General features: G+C 33.7%; 1 protein-coding gene and 1 pseudogene across 1 annotated transcript; both read right to left on the bottom strand.

The window, feature by feature from the left end:
• Nucleotides 1–707: 707 nt before the first annotated feature.
• LOC120192439 (glutaredoxin-C6-like) lies at nt 708–1,227 on the bottom strand. The gene has a single exon (XM_039195224.1). It carries the CDS (start codon nt 1,207–1,209, stop codon nt 835–837), a length of 375 nt encoding a protein of 124 aa, XP_039051155.1. The 5' UTR covers nt 1,210–1,227; the 3' UTR covers nt 708–834.
• Nucleotides 1,228–16,182: 14,955 nt separating this feature from the next.
• LOC120192421 lies at nt 16,183–18,578 on the bottom strand (annotated as a pseudogene).
• Between the last annotated feature and the right edge of the window lie 2,303 nt (nt 18,579–20,881).

Raw genomic sequence — 20,881 nt, 5'->3', positions numbered from 1 at the left:
CCAATAATAATTGGAATTCGTGGGCCGTCATTGTCACGAAAAGCATCCCAAAAACATCCTTCATCCAAAAATGGAAAACCCAAACCACACTATCAACCATTCCTTTCTTTTCATCTGCTACTTAACAAACAACAAATATCAACGGCTCTGATTGCTCCATAATTGGCAATGGATCCCACTTCAATTGTCCCGCCAATTCCACTCATTGCTCCTTGACTAACTTAGGGTTGTTTGTTTATTTCAGAATGATTAAGTGTTGAATGATTCAAATGTTGAATGATTCAAATATTGAATGATTCAAAAGTTATGTATGAATTAGTTCTGAATGTGACATGCTGTTTGATAATGGCTCTGAATCATTCAGAATATACTTATGTGTTTAATCATTCAAAGGTGCGAAACAAACGCGTTGAATGTTGAACGGTTCAACATTTAGCACTGAATAGTTTCATTAATAGACAAACAAATATCCCCTTAGATCAAAACCCTCGTCAAAGCTCTAACTCTCACTTCACACAAAGCCGAGCAAAGAAAAGAAATCCTTCATGGATCAAATAATCAAGAGTTGGATATCGATTTTTAACATGATTACCAAACACCGTAAGCTTAACACATACTACAATCTCATTCGATTCACTTGATTACTACAATTCCCTAACTTTGACCATTGAAACTAATAGGGAAAGAAACAAAAGATAAGCAAAGGAAGGAAGAAGCAGGAATTTACTTCTCTTCTGGAAGCGGACTGCCCCATATTGGAAACCAAAAAGCAGTGAAAATGGCAGATTGATTTATATTATTCTCAACGCTATTATGATTATATATATATATATATCATACCCAAAGAACGCCAACTTCGACGAGCTTTGGGATGAGGTGGCCACCAAGGTGGAGAGCGACGAGGGATTCGAGTCCGCCGACGCAGGTTCCGCCAATGAAGACGGCGGGAGATAGATTCCGGGAGGAGAGGCCGCCGTGAGAAGAGGGCCCAGGGAGGGAAGCAAACTCGTGATCATCGAGTTCGATGACGGTAGGGTGAACACCGATTGTGGCCAAGAGCTTCTTCATGACATGGCACATGCAACAAGATGATCGGCTGAAGATGATGAGTGGGTGCTCGGATATCAGTCTCCGGATCCGTGTCTCCGCCGTCTCCTCCTCGTCTATCGAAAGGCCGCCGCCGCCGCCGCCTGCGTTAGGGCTACTCATGGTGGTGGTGGTCGAAGATTAAAGCTGCACCAATGTTACTAGAGCAAGTCTTTTTTTTTTTTTAATTGTGATTTAAGGTAATGGAGTGTCAATGAAGGTTAAATATAAAAGAGTGAGGGGGCAATGCTTTGCTTACATCATAAAGTACTGTTTTATATAGATTCTCTTTATGACTTGGGATCATGGGATTTGCGGGGTGGAGGAGAATTGGGGAAATACTAATATATGGAATAAGACATAATATTAATAATAATACTAGGAGAATCAAGTTGTATCTTATTAAAATATGGATTAGATCCCGAGTTCATTATAGTATAGGGATGAAAACCAGAATTTGACTAATTTTTGTATTGTTTTGTTTGATAATCCTTGTCAAATGTTAATGTAGTGATAATATATATATATATATATATATATATATATATATTGATGACAATCTATAATTTTATACTCATTTTAGTAATTAAAGAAGCTTTACTATTTTTCAATAATCTCTATAATAGGTGATTAAAAATTTCCGGTTAATATTTTAGTAATTAAAGAAGCTTGATTATTTATATATGTTTTTAAGAGTTTTTAATGACTAATTATTGTGTGACATGGAGATAAAGTTATAAATTTAAAAAATAATTAAAAAATTTAGGATGGTAAGTGTCGTAACCGTCTTTCGATTGGGCCCCAGAATTGGGCTTCGACTTGACAAATGTGGATTGGAGTCGCCACCGACCATTTTAAAACGAATTTAGGTGGGTCGGACACCATCTTACATGATCTGCATTTTTACCAGAAATATGTCGGGTTCGAGAGTCGGTTACGGTCAAGGAAGGATTAACACCCTTGAACTGCTCTTTCGATACCAATTAATTTGTCGGTTGTCTTAGTTGCGAAAATTCAAAATTTAAATTAAAACTTAAAATACCCGATTCAAATTACTTACAATTGATTGATTTGAATACTCTTAAAAGATAAAAACGTTTGACTCGTAGCGGAGTATAAATCGAATTAGGATGGCAAGTGTGCAAACGTGAGAATAATAAATAAAACAAAAAAAAATGGAAAATAACAAAACACATAAAAAATAATAAAAAAATAAAAATAAAAATGTTAAAAAACAAAGACACAGATAAAAGAAAAATATTAATGGAGTAAAAAAATAAAAAAAGTAAAAGAAATTAAAAAGGAATAAAAATAATGTGTACATATAAAGTAGTATTTACTAAAACAAATAAAAATAATAAATATATAATACTAAGTAAAAGAAATAAAAGATAAAGATATACATGATATTAAGAAAAAAATAGAAGAAAAATAAAATAAAGTAAAAATATAATATATATATAAATAAATAAAAACAAAAATAGAATATTAAGAAAATATATATATAAAAACGTATAAAATATAATATTAAGAAAAAATATATATACATAGTAAATAAGGAAAAATTAATGTATCTATACATATATATATATAATGATATAAGATATATATAATAAAAATAATATAATATAAATAAAAAATGAATATAGTAAATAAATAAAAAAATATAATTAAAAATATGTATATAGGGGACGAAATTAATATAAAAGTAAAATTAAATGGTAAATTTCAAGGTAAATTAAAGATTAAGATTGACTTAGGGGGAATATTAAATACTTTAAAAAATGAACATGCCTCGGGAGTAGATCTAGGTTCGAAACTTCGAAACCCTACCCCTTTTTGGTCATCGGCGCAACCCACGCTTTTGGTTATTCAAACTAACTTTCAAGAAAAAAAGATGCTACCTTTTATTTTCTTTTCGAATCGTTTCCAATAGCTTTGCCTTTGTATTTTTTTCATGCTTTCCTCTGTATTTTGTATGTAAATCTGTCCGTTACAAGAGGATTACATGTATTTATAGTGAAAAAAAAACTAACTATTTTTAGAATCCTATTAATAATAGAATCCTAATGCAACTAGACTCCTTGCTCGGTTGTTGCATGTTTATTGGTGTGGTTGTTGCTTTAAAAGATATGGTGGTGGAAGAGTCCTCTTAGGAGATGAACTCTTGCTAGTTCTATCTTTTAAGAAAATGGGTGTCTACAGCTGTCACTCTTTGTCCTTTTTCGTGGAACAAAAAACAGGACAAAGATAAAAAGACACAAATTTTCGTTCATTGGAGTTGAAGAATAACTCCCTGTCGAATTGAGTTGCGGATGGCTCCTCCGTCGCGAAGTCGAGTCTATCTTGAAATGATTTGAATCAGAATGTGGCTTCTCGTTGTAGTCCACTTTGGTCTTATTCTCGGTTTAAAGACCTTGGCTAAAAATTTGACTGGAAAGTAATCCATTGACTCCACAATGTGGTTGATATGCTCTCGAGCTGAATGAAAACGAACTCAAAAAGTCTTCGCTGACATATAGCTTTTCTCGACTTAAGCTATGCTGACGGAAAAAAAAGGCTTCTTGCTACTAAGGCACGGCTAACCCAGATCTTCTTCTCGGCTTGAAAACCTCGATTGCAGCCGGATAATAGTGTGATTGAGGTGTTATCGAGCTGAATGGAATCGAACTCGACAATTTTCGTTGACAGATAACCCTTCTTGCCTTGAGCTATGCTGTACATGATGTGCCTTGGAGCTGAGCGTAGTCGAACTCGAAGGTCTTTGTTGACAGATAACCCTTCTTTGAGTTGGATATCCTTCGTCATAAAGTTGAAATCCAATATAGAGATGGATGTTGCTTGTGTGCACGATTCCCTTCGTCGTGAAGTTGAAACCGTGAGTGGCACCTTCGTCGTGAAGTTGAGCCTGGTAATTGGATATCCTTCATTGTGAAATTGAAATCCAAGTAGGTAGTATTGTTCCAAGTCCAATATCCTCCGTCGTGAAGTTGAAATTGGCTCTGGAAATTTTGTTGACAATCAGCCTCCCTTTCATCGTGAAGTTGAGCTTGTGTTGTCTTGGGTCCAATATCCTTCGCTGGGAAGTTGAAATTTGTCCTGAAATTGGGAAGTTGTTTGTTGACAGTCAGCCGCCCCTTCATTGTGAAGTTGAGCTTATGCTGTCTTGAGTCCAATATCCTTCGCTGTGAAGTTGAAATTGGCTCTGAAATTGGGAAGTTGTTTGTTGACAACCAGCCGTCCCTTCGTTGTGAAGTTGAACTTGTGTTGTCTCGAATTCAATATCCTTCGCTGTGAAGTTGAAATTGGTTATGAAACTGGGAAATTATTTGTTGACAACCAGCCGTCCCGTCGTTGTGAAGTTAAACTTGTGTTGTCTCGAGTGGCACGATATCTTCTGTCGTGAAATTGAAATTGTGGATGGCCCCTTCGTCGTGAAGTTGAGCCTTGACTTGAATATCATTCGTCGTGAAGTTGAAATCCAAGTATTGTATGTTGTGAGTGGACACGATTCCCTTCGCCGTGAAGTTGAAACCGTGGATGCCCCCATTTATTGTGAAGTTTGGCTTCGAGTTAGATATCCTTCGTCGTGAAGTTGAAATCTACTCTTGAGCCAGTCGTGTCGCTTCGAGTTCAATATCCTTCATCGTGAAGTTGAAATTGACTCTAGCTAAAACCTAAAAAAGTTATGCATATATGTGATGTTATGAACATATATTATCTTGGGGCTATGGAGAGAAATCTCGATCTCCAATTGCCTGTCTGGAATCTTGATTCTTGAATCTTCAAGTTCTGATCCCTGATCTTGAATTCTTTAAATGTTCAAATATGATGTGCACATTCTATTTTTGATTTGAGAAATGCTTCTCGACCATCTCAAGTATGTGTCTGAGCTGAGTGTAACAGTTCAGATGATGCTTCAAGAGAAGTTGTCTCGAAAGAGATAGAATTCGTTTCAAGGGAAACGATCTCAAAGATATTTGTTGTTTCATGAAAACGGTCTCAAGGGAAACAAAATTTTGTTTTAAGGGAAATAAATTTGAAGATTTTGTGTTTCAAGAGAAACTGTCTAAAGGGAGACAAAATTTGTTTTAGGGGGAAATAAATTCAAAGATTTTGTTTCAAGGGAAACTGTCTCAAGAGAGATGAAATTTGTTTCAAGAGAAACTGTCTCAAGAGAGATAAAACTTAGTTCCAAAAGAAACTGTCTCAAGGGAGATGAAATTTGTTTCAAATAAAACATATTCAAATAATTTGTTTCAAGGGAAACTGTCTCAGGAGAGACAAAATTTGTTTCAAGGGAAATGTTTTCAATGTTTATGTTTCAAGAGAAACTGTCTCAAGGGAGACAAAATTTTGTTTCAAGGGAAACTATCTCATGCGAGATAAAATCTTCTTTTTAAAAACAATATTGAGTGAAATGAAATGCCTTCTTTCGAGTGAAACAGTCTCAAGTGAGACAAAGTCTGTTTTAAGAAAAGCAATCTCAAGTGAGATAATCATATGCATTAAATGAGACTGTGTCAAGCGAGTCAAATTTTATATTGGAAATGTTGAATCTGGAGATGAATGTCGATCTTTCAATTTGTCAAGTTGGTTGAAGTGTGACTTCTTACTGCTGAGTTAAGCAACCACCATCGATTTTTACAAACTCTTTTGAATCAAGTATCTTTCGCCTTGAAGTTGAAACTTGACACTAAATCTGCAAAACTTATGTATGTAAAAAAAATGATAAATATGATGCTCTAAAATGTATGAATAATGAATGAGTTATTGTTTTATTCATTGGACAAAATCTCTTTTTTTTGTCTGTTGGTTCCTACATGTGGAGGAAAAGCCTTCGGAAGATCTGATCGTTCGCATCAGGATTTTGAATCCCCGGAGATGCCCCAATATTCAATGTTGAATCTCTAAAAATGCCCCAACATTAAAAGTGCCCCTATTGTTCCTCATTTCTTGCTACAACCAAGATCCACTCTAGAGAGATTGTCTTGTTTGAAAAAATGTTTCTCTTTTATTTTCAAAGTTCTAAAAATATCAATTAAAAGAGTTTCGAAAAATATTTAATCAGAAGTTTTGAAAATATTGCCCCTTTCACGGTTTTACAATTGAGACGAATCATAAAACTAGAGTTCATTGGATATCAAAGAATTAATTACAATGTTAATCATTTAATAAATTATAGCTATTTGACACGTGCCAAGATCAAAGCTATTTTTGGGAAATGGTTAAGTAAGGAAAGGATAAAAAGTCTCAGGTTATTGTGTTTGGTCAAAGGTTTGGTATTTTTTGTTTATTTGATGCTCAAAGGTTTGATGGGGTACCTTGTATGCTCCTCTACTAGAAGTGTTCTCCGACTCCCAACTTTCATGGTCATGCTCGGATTGTGCAATGCCTTATCAAAGAATTTGTGCGATCGCCTCAGCTGCCCAATTTTCGTATTCGAGCTGCCTTTTCAGGTTTTCAACTCGAATCCTCCTTTGGTTTCAAGACGTCATTCGCAATTTACGTCTTGAACCCCCCCTTTGTTATTTTTCTCTATCATACATTAATTACAATGTTTTTTGCAAACAAAGATTAATCCTGATGGGTGGGATGAAATCTGAAGATATTCTCTTCTGTTCAGAAATCTATGTATGATTAGAATGGACTTTTAAGGCATGTAACGTAGGCCAGAGTTCATGGTTATGAAAGAAAAGGATAAGTAGGCCCAAACAAGTGTTTCAGGGTGTTGAACCAAGGATCAATTCATTCTGATGTCTTCAATCATATCTTGCTCAATTTGAATCTGCTCGTATGTGTCTCTCTCTTGATGCTCTATGATCTTCGAGTGGAGTGAGTCAGTGATTCAGAAATGATTGTGCTTGATCAATCTCACTTGATGCTCTATGATCTTCGAGTGAAGTGGTTCAGTGATTCGAAAATGATTGTGCTTGATCAATCTCATAGTTTGAATCTCGATACGTCGTTTGAATCAAGAGAACCTTTGCATATGCATATTGTTTTCTTTTTTCTTCAATTTTCCTTTGTTTCTTTTTCTTTTTCTTTTTTCTTTGTTTTTTTTCTCTTTTTGTTCTGATTGAATCTTCGCACTTGGCATTTGGTTCACCTTTCGGTATCTCATCTGAATCAATGTCTTCACTCATGCGAGCAGATTTTCTTCACCTTGCTCCCCAGTATAGAGGGTGATCCTTGGTTAGGGTTGAATCAGAAGAAAAATACTATAGGCTCAAAAGGGGGCACAAGGGATATATATTTTCTCTTGTTGTGAAGGGGTAAAGAAAGAAAGACGTTCATCATTTCATACATAGAAGCTTTCACAGAAAAGGTATCCCCAGGGGGATAGATTTTTAGGATTAATTTTATTCATATGAAAATAGTGTAATTAATGCATGATAGAATTATTTCGAGTGAATTCTTCTTTCTTATTCTTGCCCCCAACATGTCTCAATGTTCAGGCTCCCTACGAGATGCCCCAAGTTGTGTTTTAGAAGGATGCTCATGTTCAAATGAACAACTTAATGTCTTGGGTTTTGGTGGCATAAAAATGTCAATTTTGAGTCTAAAATGACAATGGTGTGACTTTATCGACTCAAAGAAAGGTATGGTATGAAAAAGTTTCAAAGGGGTAGTAACGTCAAAACTTGGTCTTTTTGGTAATAACCATGAGTTATTTTGGGTAAAGAATCAATGCATTTTATTTTGGGGTTTGAGACAAGATAAGAAAGGTATAATCTTGTCATATGTTAAAAATCTATAATTCTTGAAGAATTAAAAGAATCCTTAATTCATTTAATATTCGAAGAACTAGAGATTAAAATTTGTTTAATTGCTCCACCTTAGAAAGTAGCATAAATTCAATCGTTTAAAAGATTAAGCAAAAGATCAAAGACGTGTTCAAACAAAACAATCCTCTAGGTGAAAATGGTATATGCAATTCCCCCTTCTTCGACTGTCCATGCCCTTGAATCCATCAGGTTTTGGATCTTGCGCTTCAGCGCCTTATAGTTCTCAGAGGAATATTTGGAGCATCCTATGTGGCAACTGCAAACAGCTTCAACATCGTAGCCCTCAGGTTATGTGGACTCTTTTCTCATATCATCCTGACAAGCTTAGTCATATAACCAACTGATCGAGCTCATTCATTATGATTTCAGTTTTTTTTTATGTTACAATCTTGCTTCCATGTGGTGTCATGTGGTTAAAACCACTTCATCGAATTCTCCATGAAGAAATTTCGTGTTTATGAAAATGCTTAAAAATGAAATGTAGATGCAAAATGCATGAAATGTTCGAGGCATTGATCCAAAAACATGTCTGTTATTGTAAATAACCTTTATTGGGACAAAAGTGTTTTATCTTTTAAGAGACAATAAACATATTTAAAGGTACATCCGGACTAAATCCTCTAGACCCGTAACAGGTTGACTAGTCATTTGCCTTTGTCTTTCACCGGTTGAATAACCTGTTGAACCACTTCGGCCTCTCTGGATGAACCGTGAAAATGTTGAGTTGTTTTTTTGTACTGGTTCCCAAAAAGTGTCGAATGACTGCATCTCTGGCTTTCATCCTTTGCTGAATCAGAAATTCCATTGAAATTCTCCATCAAAGGGATTATCCAAAGTTCATTTGCTTGTTTCTTGAATTTGTCGACAGTGACTTGCCATCTTGTTCTTGTTGTCTTTGAATGGACTCTCGAGGCCAGTAACCTTTTTCTCGTCTTGCCCCTGCCACCTTTTTCAACCCATTTTTGAAAAGTTAACTTTTGATGTACTTGATTGTGGGCACCATGTCTTCTTGATCGAATGTGACACATAGTTGTCTTGCAAATTGTCCTTATTTTCTTTTTAAGTCTTTTCTGACCATAGCCGGACCCCTGCGTTTTTCATCTCTTGTATTACAACCCCTTTGTCCATTAATGCAAATTATTTATGGTTAATGATGCAGATGATGGAAATAAAATAAAAGAGAGAAAAATTGAAAAGAGTTAGTAAGGTAAAGATAATAATAATGAAAATAAAAGGTCCTACCCCACATGATATCTACCCCACATGCTTTAATTCCTACCCGGACATGATCTCTATCCCGCATGCTAATTCCACACAAATCATAACCGCATATTTGTCTAGTTCGCATGCTTTGAACAGAAAGTAAAACATGAAACAAAGAAGCCTAGGGTTTGGAATGAGATTTTGGGGTGGGCTCTAATTCTCCATAGCCTCTCGGTTTAGGTTCTAAAAAATGGGACCCGAGTTCTCCTTGTCGGTGCCCCCTTGGGCTTACCAGACCTTTAGTCCCAAGCTCATTATAAGCTTATGTGGACTAAGTTAAACTCGAGAGGAAACATTCCATTATGCCCGCACGATGAATAAATTCACACGAAGACATAAGGTATATGAATCCCGAAGGCTACTTGCTAGGCCCGCACGGTGAATAAATTCACACGAAGGTGTCACTTTTACCCCCACTTAAAAGGGTTCGGAGCTCGGGTATAGAGCTAGAGATGGAAACTTTTTCAAAAATCTGAAATCATTGAAAAAACATCAGTACAACTATTTACTTGAAAAAAAATAATCAAAGATAAATAATTGGAATCGAATAAATAAATTAAAATTTAAACTTGTAATTTTCGCTAAAAAAAACACAACCGAAAATTAATTTCGGCCTGACTCACTTACTTGTCCCCAGTGGAGTCGCCAAGTTGTCGTAACAGTATTTCGGTTGGGCCCTGAAATTGGGCTTCGACTTGAAAATGTGGATGGGAGTCGCCACCGACCATTTTAAAATGAATTTAGGTGGGTCGGACACCATCTTACCTGATCTGCGTTTTTACCAGAAATATGTAGGGTTCGGGAGTCGGTTACGGTCAAGGAATGATTAACACCCTTGAACTGCTCTTTCGGTACCAATTAATTTGTCGGTTGTCTTAGTTGCGAAAATTCAAAATTAAAATTAAAATTTAACAGACCCGATTCAAATTACTTACAATTGATTGATTTGAATACTCTTAAAAGATAAAAAACGTTTGACTCGTAGCGGAGTATAAAATCGAATTAGGATGGCAAGTGTGCAAACGTGAGAATAATAAATAAAACAAGAAAAAATGGAAAATAACAAAAACAAGTAAAAAATAAAAAATAAACATAAACAAAATGAATAAAATGTTAAAAAAACAAAGACACAGATAAAGGGAAAATATTAATGGAGTAAAAAAATAAAAAAATGTAAAAGAAATTAAAAAGAAATAAAAATAATGTGTACATATAAAGTAGTATTTACTAAAACAAATAAAAATAATAAATATATAATACTAAGTAAAAGAAATAAAAATAAAGATATACATGATATTAAGAAAAAAAATAATAGAAAAAAATAAAATAAAGTAAAAATAATATATATAAATAAATAAAAACAAAAATAGAATATTAAAAAATATATTTATATAAAAACGTATAAAATATAATATTAAGAAAAAATATATATACATAGTAAATGGAGAAAAATTAATATATCTATACATACATATATATATATAATGATATAAGATATATATAATAAAAATAATATAATATAAATAAAAAAGGAATATAGTAAATAAATAAATATAATTAAAAATATGTATATAGGGGACGAAAATAATATAAAAGTAAAATTAAAGGGTAAATTTCAAGGTAAATTAAAGATTAAGATTGACTTAGGGGGAATATTAAATACTTAAAAAAAATGAACATGCCTCGAGAGTAGATCTAGGTTCGAAACTTCAAAACCCCACCCCTTTTTGGTCATCGGCGCAACCCACGCTTTGGGTTATTCAAACCAAATTTCAAGAAAAATAACATGCACATGCGAGAAATGAACGAATCAATGTAAAAAAAGATGCTACCTTTTATTTCCTTTTCGAATCGTTTACAATAGCTTTGCCTTTTTGTATTTTTTCGTGCTTTCCTCTGTATTTTGTATGTAAATCCGTCCGTTACAAATGGGGAGGATTACATGTATTTATAGTGCAAAAAAAACTAACTATTTTTAGAATCCTATTAACAATAGAATCCTAATGCAACTAGACTCCTTGCTCGATTATTGCATGTTTGTTGGTGTGATTGTTGCTTTAAAAGATATGGTGGTGGAAGAGCTCTCTTAGGAGATGAACTCTTGCTAGTTCTATCTTTTAAGAAAATTGGTGTCTACAGTAAGAAATATTAGGGTATTTTGTAGGGTGTGTGGTTGTCAATGGTTAAGAATATTATGAACAATTATTACATTGAAACCATCCTAGACTATTTCAAAAATAAAAAAGGCTTAGAATGAATATTAGGGTTGCTTTTTTCATTGTCAATGTTAAATGGTCGGATTCAACCTTCGTTGTTGACTATCAATATTCTAAGTTAAAATTTTTTTTATTATCGAATTGGATCGAAATGGATCAATTACTCAATTAATTTTCAATATCAAACTCAAAATGAATAAATTAATATTTAATTTAAAATTGAATTAAAATCATATTTAAGAGTCAACATATTGATATATAGTTGGGGCATCATTTGTGTATTTTGCCCAAAATAACAATTAAAAGTGAAACAATTGAGTTAATGAAATATTAAATATATATTTTTAATATTCAAAACTTTCAACTTATATATATATATATATGTAGTATTGAATTACACATGTGCTTATGCACGAGAACATGTGTTTTATAATTTTGTTTTGATATCGGGACTGGATATTTTTTTTGAGTGTGACAAGAGTATCGTAGTTCTAAAAACATATGGATTATTGTGATAAGATTTTTCATAGATTTTTAGTCTTAAATTAAGTGAAAAATATCATTTTGGCATTCAATTGCATGCCAAATTGCATTGGCATGCCATTTGACTACTATTCTATAAGGATTAAGATGTAAAATATTTTATAAAATATGTTAGGGCTATAATTTTTATAGAATGTTATCTTGGCCTCTTCAGTTAGCGATTAATTGATTAGCTTATTTATTTATTCTTATTTGGATCTTCAAGTTAGTGCTTATATATGAATATATGTTCACAATCATACCCTATATATGACATGCTTCAATAGTAATAAAATCAGTTGTCAGTGTGCTACCATATTATACTATATTATTAGTGCTGATGGTGTTTTATCATTTATTGTTGACAATGATATTTATTTGTATCTTTTAATTTTTTTAACTTGTTGGACTGAGTTTATTTAATATTTATATATATGACCTTACTTTTATTATTAAATGGCTAATGTTTAAAAAAAAAGTTTAACCCTTATTTGATCATTTTATAAGATTTAGCCCTTATGTGAATAATCCTTAAAAGGTTTGACCTTAATTTAAGTATTTAGTTTATAATTTTTAATTATAATGATTTATTCGTATAAAATTATAATTAATAAACCATTATCGAAATATATTGGAGTTATACTAAATAGATTTGAACATTATAATATATTTGAACAGGGAGTCACACATATCGAAAGTACAAATTATAATATCTAAATTATTCACTTTATCCTCGAAATTAAAGATAGATACATTTAAATACACTTAATTTATGATATATTAAATTTTGAAATAATACTAATATCAATTAAACTAATATTCAGTAGAATAATACTTGAAATTGAACCTCGAAATCCTCCCATATTCTGTAATATTAAGCCAAGGTCTTTTGGTAACTTAGCTAGGGTTTCATTCTTTTAAATACATTTAATAATTTGATACGAGTGTTTGAAAATTATTTACTTTCCTATAAAAGACATAAATATTTTGAATTGGGGAAAGAGGGCTGACGTGGAGGGACACTCATGGAAAGGGGAAGGTGGGAACAGTGGGTTCCACTTCCATGACACTATCATCGTAAACAAATTACGATCTCTATCATCATCTTCTTTATTGCCACGTGGAAGCTCCTTTTCACTTTCCTTCAGGCATGGAGATTGGTGGGTCTTAAGTCTTAACCGGGGGAGGACGAATAATGTGGGGCCAACCAACCCTTTTGGAATCTTAGGTGGAGCCAATCGAATCTGTCCACGTGGATTATCAGCCTGTTTGAAACGGTTGGTGATGAAGAATTGGGTCCCACTCCCACCCATCATGAAGTTGGTAGTCCCGCTAAAAGAGCTGCACCGTTGATGGTGGTCGGTAAAAATAATGTTCACCTGCTGAATGTTAAAATTATTGAGGAAGGAATTCATTTGTATTATAATTTAAAAACCTTTAAATATTGAGATTTAATTTAGTTTTTTTATTTTCTCGACTTTTTATTTAACCTTGATGACATGATCCACTGGCTGTATCCCTAATTCTTTTAAAATATATATATATATTGAGATATATACATATTTGGTCCCCTAAATTTCAATTCATTTGGACTTTATCCCCTAATTATTTTTTTCACATTAATGGAGAGGGAATGATCATGTATGAATTAGCTGACCACTATTACTTCCACTTGAAACATTATCATGAATATTTTGGTGTGGTAAACTTACGTTCACCGTAAGTGCAGAAAGAGGCCCCATTCATCATCTGTTGAGAGGAATGAAAGACCTTAGTTTTGATTGGTTTTGCAAGATTCAAAAGCTGTATGACATTATATTATTTCATTTGACATCTGACTGTGATGAGAGAACATGCAAATCGGGAATCAATTCAACGATTTCAGGAGTTAAAGAAAATGTTTTTTCCTAGAGATCTTAGGTTCAAAAAGTTACATATATAAAGTATGTACGTGTTATTAATGGATAGAAAAGATTCTGAATATATATCATATTGTAATCATATCAGATTATTAAAAAAAGGAAATATGCAAATTGGGAGTACATGATAACTACCAACACACACCTCAACAACAAATTTGTTTAGGGCTCAAATTACTACACCAAGATTATATATAATATGACCTACACGAGATTATATGTGAAGTATTATCGTCATGCTTAACATCACAACCATTGTTAATGGATGGAAAATCTTTTAAGGGCAATTTATTGCTGCCACCTGCTTGCCATGCCTTTGCCATAATATGTTTGATACACATCCATTAATCATATAATATGAAAAACATGTAGACCAAGCATGGGTGTCAGGCATTGTTTGTTTTTCATTTTAAGTATTTACACCCTTTGTTTATGTTGTTTTGCATAAACTACATACTTGGTCATTTAATTATATATTTTTTTCTGTTTTAATCACCCAATTTAAATTTTTTAAATTTTCATTCACTCAATCGTTAAGTGTCTAATATTATTTATTTATTTGATAAAAAATTAAGCAATAACATCATGAATCTTTCCTCTCAAACACATATTTTTAGATTCCCTATGATTCACCAACGTCAAAATATTTTCTTCTAAATCCAAATGGTGGAGAGATCAAGGATGGGGAAGTAATATATCTCAATTTTACGATGATCATACAGTGAAGATTATTGGTCGAACTAAGATAAAGATAAAGTTTTGGTTTGAATTTTATTGATTTAAAGAAGATTTTGAGAAAAATGGAATGAAAAGAAGAAATAGAGAAGAAAAAGAAACATTTTAATACTAATTACATCATAAACAACGACTCATAACGATGAAAAATGATTTCGACAAAAAAAAAAGCGGAAAATTAAAATATTATGTTAATTTCATAAATAAAAGTGTCCACGATACAATATTTTGGTAGTATCATTACACGAGTGGACAAAAAATGAAGTTTAAAAATTGAATGATAAAAATAAAAATAAAATAAATGTTGAACGACTAAACGAATTAGTTATTTGATTGAAGGTGACAATGGGGTGATGCATTTGATGTGAGATTTACAAGTTAGATGACAGGACCCATTGATGTCATCATCTTGAATCTGTGTGGGATCATGAGTGTAATATACTAATTTCTCTCTGATTCTTCTGAAAAAATGGCGGATGGAATGTGCCATCTAAAGAACGCAACCAAATGGTAATCTTACCCAGAACTAAGAACTGATGGAATACTTGATGATTAGGTTGCATCAATTATTTAAGGTTTCTTCATTTCTCTTACCATGGTTGTGAAATGTCTTTCGTTTAGATCCCTTTGAATTTAAAAATGAAAAACGTTTAGAATAAATGATCATAAACTATTATATGTTTGAAAGATTTTTAATTATTTAATAATAAATATTCAAATAATTTTATAAATGTCTGTGTTTAAATTTATAATATCTAAAGATATCAACCATTACTTTCGCAATTGAGATCGATCGATTTGTACGGATATGGATTAGATTATGTTTAATAAATTAAAAATACACATTTATAAAACGATCTACAGGAGAAGGACATGCATGGGCAGCTGCGCTCTCTCTCATTCTCATCCCTTTCCATTTAGTTTCGGGCATTATTTGTGGCGGCTGGTGGGCTCCTACTATAATTTCTTTCTTTTGATAAATCTCTTTTAATTTATGGTTTACAATGTATCAATGATGATATGCTTGGAAAGTGGCACTAAATTATTGATGAAGTTATTTATTTATTTAATAATTCTAATATAAGCTAAATTTTCTTTTGGAAAGTTAATTCTTCTATTATCACCTGGTACAAAATATTGTTTAAAAATGACGCTTAACCATGGTTATTTATCATTTGACGAGGGCCCAAATTTTCTTTTTCTTTTACTTATTAGCAATTATAATTTTGAGTGTCAATTGATAAGGTACATATTTTCTGCAATTACAACTATTTAAACTTAAATTTTATGGGAAAAATAATATTTTTTTATTGTCACTTAGACCACTCAATTGATTTAAGTAGAAAAAGGAAGTGAGTGGGGTTGAAGGGGACCTTAAAAAAAGTTTATGAGAAAGATTTAAGCAGAGCAGTAAAGAAACATGCTTATTTTACTACAAGAAAGTAAGAAACTACAAGTGGTGGGAAGTGGGGACTTCAATTGTAGTATATTCGTTGGAATATCTTTTTCAACCTTGCTGGTAAACATGGACACTGAGTTGATTATAATTACTCATTGACCTTTTCATGAATCTGCTCTGTTTTTGGTCAAAATCAATGGTGTTGATTGTGATGCAAGAACCATGCCCTGGCCATCCATGCATGTATTTTATTTCTTGAAAAAGTGAGAAACAAGAAAAGTAGTTTTCTATGAATCCAAAAATGAAGAGAACATAACAATCACAATGAATTGTGGAACTAGTTTTTCTGTTGCCAAAGATTTGTGTCTTCATACAATACTACCAGCAAGTTATATTTTTCAGATTTCGGTTGCAACCCATTATAAATCCATCTCTCTTTATCCAGATGATGCTGCCTGTGATTTATACCGGGGTGGAATCCGGAGCCAAACCTTCATCATGTCGTATGCCGCGAATCCAACAGCTACTGAAGGAACAATCTGACAACCAAATCATAACATACACCGTTAGAATGAAAAACTAGCAGCTATGTTTCATATCATTGCAGAGTATATAAAATACCTTGATGTAGTTAATGCTCAAGCCTGCAAACAATTGTCTCCATCCTTGATTACGGACGATCGTAGTAAGCCCATCGTATGTGTTTCTGTATCTTGTATCGCCTTGAATGGATGAAGACTGAAGACTTTCAACCTGTAGGGTAACATTTCAAAAAATTACTTCCAGGATGTATTAATCGGGACTATGGCAAATATTTTGGGTTGAATCAGACTGCTACAAAACCGGTTTATCTATCCAGGTTGTTTTTACATGTATCTGCTTAATCAAGTAAGTGTACATGCGTAGCTTTTATTGCACAATACCTGCATCTGTCTCCTTGCAACATCTAATGGATAAGTGAAGGTCTGGCCAAGTAATCCATCTATTGCTCCACAAGAGAGATTCATCACAATAGACTTTCGGTGCTTTCGGGAACACTTGTCTTTATTACCTCGTAGATGTAGAACTTTAGACCGGCATAAGGGAGGATCCCAGCCAGTGTTGGACCTATATAAGCAAAAAAGTTTCATCAAGTCCTATCACATCTAGCAAAGAAAGTCGATGCAAAAAATCAAATACACTAAAAGGAATTTCAAGATTGTAAGTTGAACTACTGCAAATCTCTATTACTATGAGAGTGAATATACTTTAAACAGGGTTACAAGAATAATGCAAAGATCTTGAAACCATTGTCAAAAGTATTCATACTTGAGTTGTGCTATGAAGTGTTAGAAACAACTGCGTACTACACATCTACACCTCGATATAATCCACGTATTCCCCCTTCCTTGTAAACAGTTGTCAGTAAATCTCTTATGCCACTATATGCAGGTCGAGGATATAAACTTGTCATACCAGAACTGAATTTTGTCCTGGTGTCAACAACCTGTTAAAGCATAAAAGTTAATAAGAAAGATCTGACAGATAATTCATTAAAGAATCAGCAATTGCATGATAAAGTAACGGATTTGATTATTCTTATGGAAATTTTCTTACCTGATAGGCAAGTTTAGTGCGAGCCTAGTCCAAGGGATAAGTGCACAAAACTGCTGTTCCTCCAGAACAAGAACCGGCTATAAGATCGACAAGAGGTCCTGATCCAAAGAAAGTACAGTTATCTAAAATCCAGCCTCCATACTGCTCGTAAGTAATGAAATGCAAGGCTGCATAAGGAATGATCCGAGTAACACTCGCTCCATTTCCTCTGCAGGTCCAGATAGGCATGAATTAGTCCAACTTTTAAGGAGGGCATAGAGAGAAAGGGAAATGGTGAAATAATCTGTAAACTTACTTATAAAATCCCATAACACATTCATGCTTTAGAACCTTCCTTAAGGATAGATACACCCCAAGAGATTGGAAACCATCAGTCCTTGTCTGCAAAAACAAAGGATCATAACTCGATTGTAAGCAACAAATACTTGACAAACAACAAGCAAGCACAAGAGTAACATATATATAGGCAATATAGACTATATCAGTTAGCTCTCACCTGCAAAAGTATTTTAATCCGTTCTAAAGGTGCAATGGTCGTTTTAGCAATGGCACCAGGCCACCAGCAGCGCCAGCAGCTATTAGCTCTTTGACATAAACAGGCAAACAATCAATGAAGGAAACATCACTGCGAGCAGTCGAACCATCAACTAGTCCGGTCATATCTGTTGTCAATGTGGAGCCTTGAGGAGAACCCATCTAAAAAATGTCCAAACCAATTATATTACCAAAATCAACAAATCCTTCAAATTATTATAATCACCCGCCTTGAAGCTTGAAGAACTCTTTATCCCATCTATCTCTTGGGATACAAAAGTAAAACGATTTCTTTTCAAAGGGTAGTTTCAATGGCCTGAGATTATCCAGATGATGAAAGCCAGACAAGTTCACAAGCCGATCGTTCTCTTCGATAAACACAAGATACATCCAATAAAAGAGCAGTTTTTCAGTTATAACACAGCTGTCCCATGAGATCAATATTGTAAAAAAAGCTTCGATTGCCCTCAGTCTAGATTTATCAACAACAAAAATGTCTCCTTTAAAGCACCTTCGATTACTCCAAAAACCCAATGCGAGATTAGTCCAATGGGATTAGCAAACTTACCAGAAAAGTAAAAGAGAGTTAATTAACCGGAGAAAAATACTGGGTAAAATCAAGAATCCCAAATATAGAGATTTCCTTATTGGGTTTTCTGTTCTTCTCCATTCTATTCAAAATCTCGAATTTTGTTGGTTTTTAAGCTTCAAAGGGACCTTTTTTGTAGGGAATTTGGAACTTGGAAGGGGGAAGTACTATTGTTTGACTATAAATATTGCAGTTTAAGTTAAGGTCGGTGGATCTTCAGACGTAATCAGTGTTGTTGTATGGTAAGTTGGATTAATTTACGGCTCAACATCCTAGGAATTAGGAATGCTTGAAACTGATCAACTGATTTGCTTGGACTAAGATGTTTTTTCCATTCTTCGATTTGACATTCTTTGCACAAAGGCTTTCTTTAAAAGTATAGAGATAAAATCAATCCTCAATGATTGTATAAATAGCTAATTTATCTTTTTATTTTCTTTAATGTTTACATTTTAAGTTTTAGTCAAAATAATCCATGTTGATTGAATTTTTTTAATTAATTAACGATTAATACATATTATTTTTATGATATTTTTATACATGTTTAATTAATGACATTATATATGTCATATCATAATTTTGAGACATGATATATCATTTTAAATAACGTGATACATAAAACATCCTCATTTATACATTAAATTATATTAGAAAAAATAAGATTAAAAAAAGAGAAAATAACCCCAGTGACAAAAAATGTCTTATAATATACGATTTTAACCAATTTTTTTTAGATTTGCCAAAATGACCAACTAAATCGCAATGCGATCGATAATTCGCAACGCGATCTCCGGTATCGCAAATCAGTTTCCAGATTCGCAACGCGAACTTCGACTATCGCATTGCGATTTACATATTCGCATTGCGATAGTCCAAGTTTGCGTTGCGATTTATTCCAAGTTCGTTGCGATAGTCGAAGTTCGCGTTGCGATTTATTCCAAATTCATTGCGATAGTCGAAGTTCGCGTTGCGATTTATTCCAAATTCGTTGCGATAGTTCAAGTTCGTTGCGATTTGTTTCTTAAGAATTTTCTCTAAAAAGATAGTATTCGCACGGACGTGTTGAAGACACGTATTACCACGACCACGACCACGACAACGACCCGACCCGACCCGACCCGAGACGAGACGGACGGCGGCGCGCGAGAGTCTCCCTTGTTCTCTATCACTCAACAAGGAAGTGGGAAAGCCAAGCCTTAAATACCATTCCCAATAGTGTTTCCAATACTATGTGGGATTGAGCATTACCAACACTTGTTCCCAATACTATGTGGGATTGAGCCTTAAATAGTGATATTATTTTTGAATGTTTTGCTTAAAATTGCAATAATCGCGATTGATTGTAGATTGACTTTTAATTATGACATATTTAATCGTATAATACTAATACAATTGGTTTCTGATTCAGTTGTTTTAAGGTGCATGGTTGTTAATTGTTTCCTGAATAATCACATTGTATTGGAAACAAGTGTTGGTAATGCTCAATCCCACATAGTATTGGAAACACTATTGGGAATGATATTTAAGGCTTGGCTTTCCCACTTCCTTGTTGAGTGATAGAGAATAAGGAGGACTCTCGCGCTCCGCCGCCCCGCCGTCCGTCTCGTCTCGTCCCGGGTCGGGTCGGGTCGGGACGTGGTCGTGGTCGTGGTAATACGTGTCTTTGACACGTCCGCGCGAATACTATCATTTTAGAGAAAATTCTTAAGAAACAAATGCAGTCGTTGCGAATTTGGAATAAATCGCAACGCGAACTTGGACTATCGCATTGCGATTTACATATTCGCATTGCGATAGTCGAAGTTCGTATTGCGATAGTCGACTATCGCATTGCGATTTACATATTCGCATTGCGTTAGTCGACTATCGCATTGCGATTTACATATTCGCATTGCGATAGTCTAAGTTCGCATTGCGCTAGTCGACTATCGCATTGCGATTTACATATTCGCATTGAGATAGTCCAAGTTCGCATTGCGATAGTCGAAGTTCGCGTTGTGAATCTGGAAACTGATTTGCGATACCGGAGATCGCGTTGCGAATAATCGATCGCATTGCGATTTAGTTGGTCATTTTGGCAAATCCAAAAAAAGTTGGTTAAAATCGTATATTATAAGACATTTTTGATCAATGAGATTATTTTCTCTTAAAAAATTAGATTAGGATACACATTAAAATTATACAATCTCTGAATCTGGAGGCTAGAATGATGCACCATAAATTAAATTAAGTGA

Source organism: Hibiscus syriacus, unplaced genomic scaffold (assembly GCF_006381635.1).
Source record: "Hibiscus syriacus cultivar Baekdansim isolate YM2019G1 unplaced genomic scaffold, ASM638163v2 tig00116975_pilon, whole genome shotgun sequence".
Taxonomy (NCBI): domain Eukaryota; kingdom Viridiplantae; phylum Streptophyta; class Magnoliopsida; order Malvales; family Malvaceae; genus Hibiscus; species Hibiscus syriacus.
Note: the sequence above shows the minus strand (reverse complement) of the source record. Positions and strands in the feature narration are given on the sequence as shown.

What these genes read in the sequence shown, in the direction of transcription:
- LOC120192439 (XM_039195224.1), bottom strand. Translation starts at nt 1,209, where the DNA reads ATGAGTAGCCCTAACGCAGGCGGCGGCGGCGGCGGCCTTTCGATAGAC.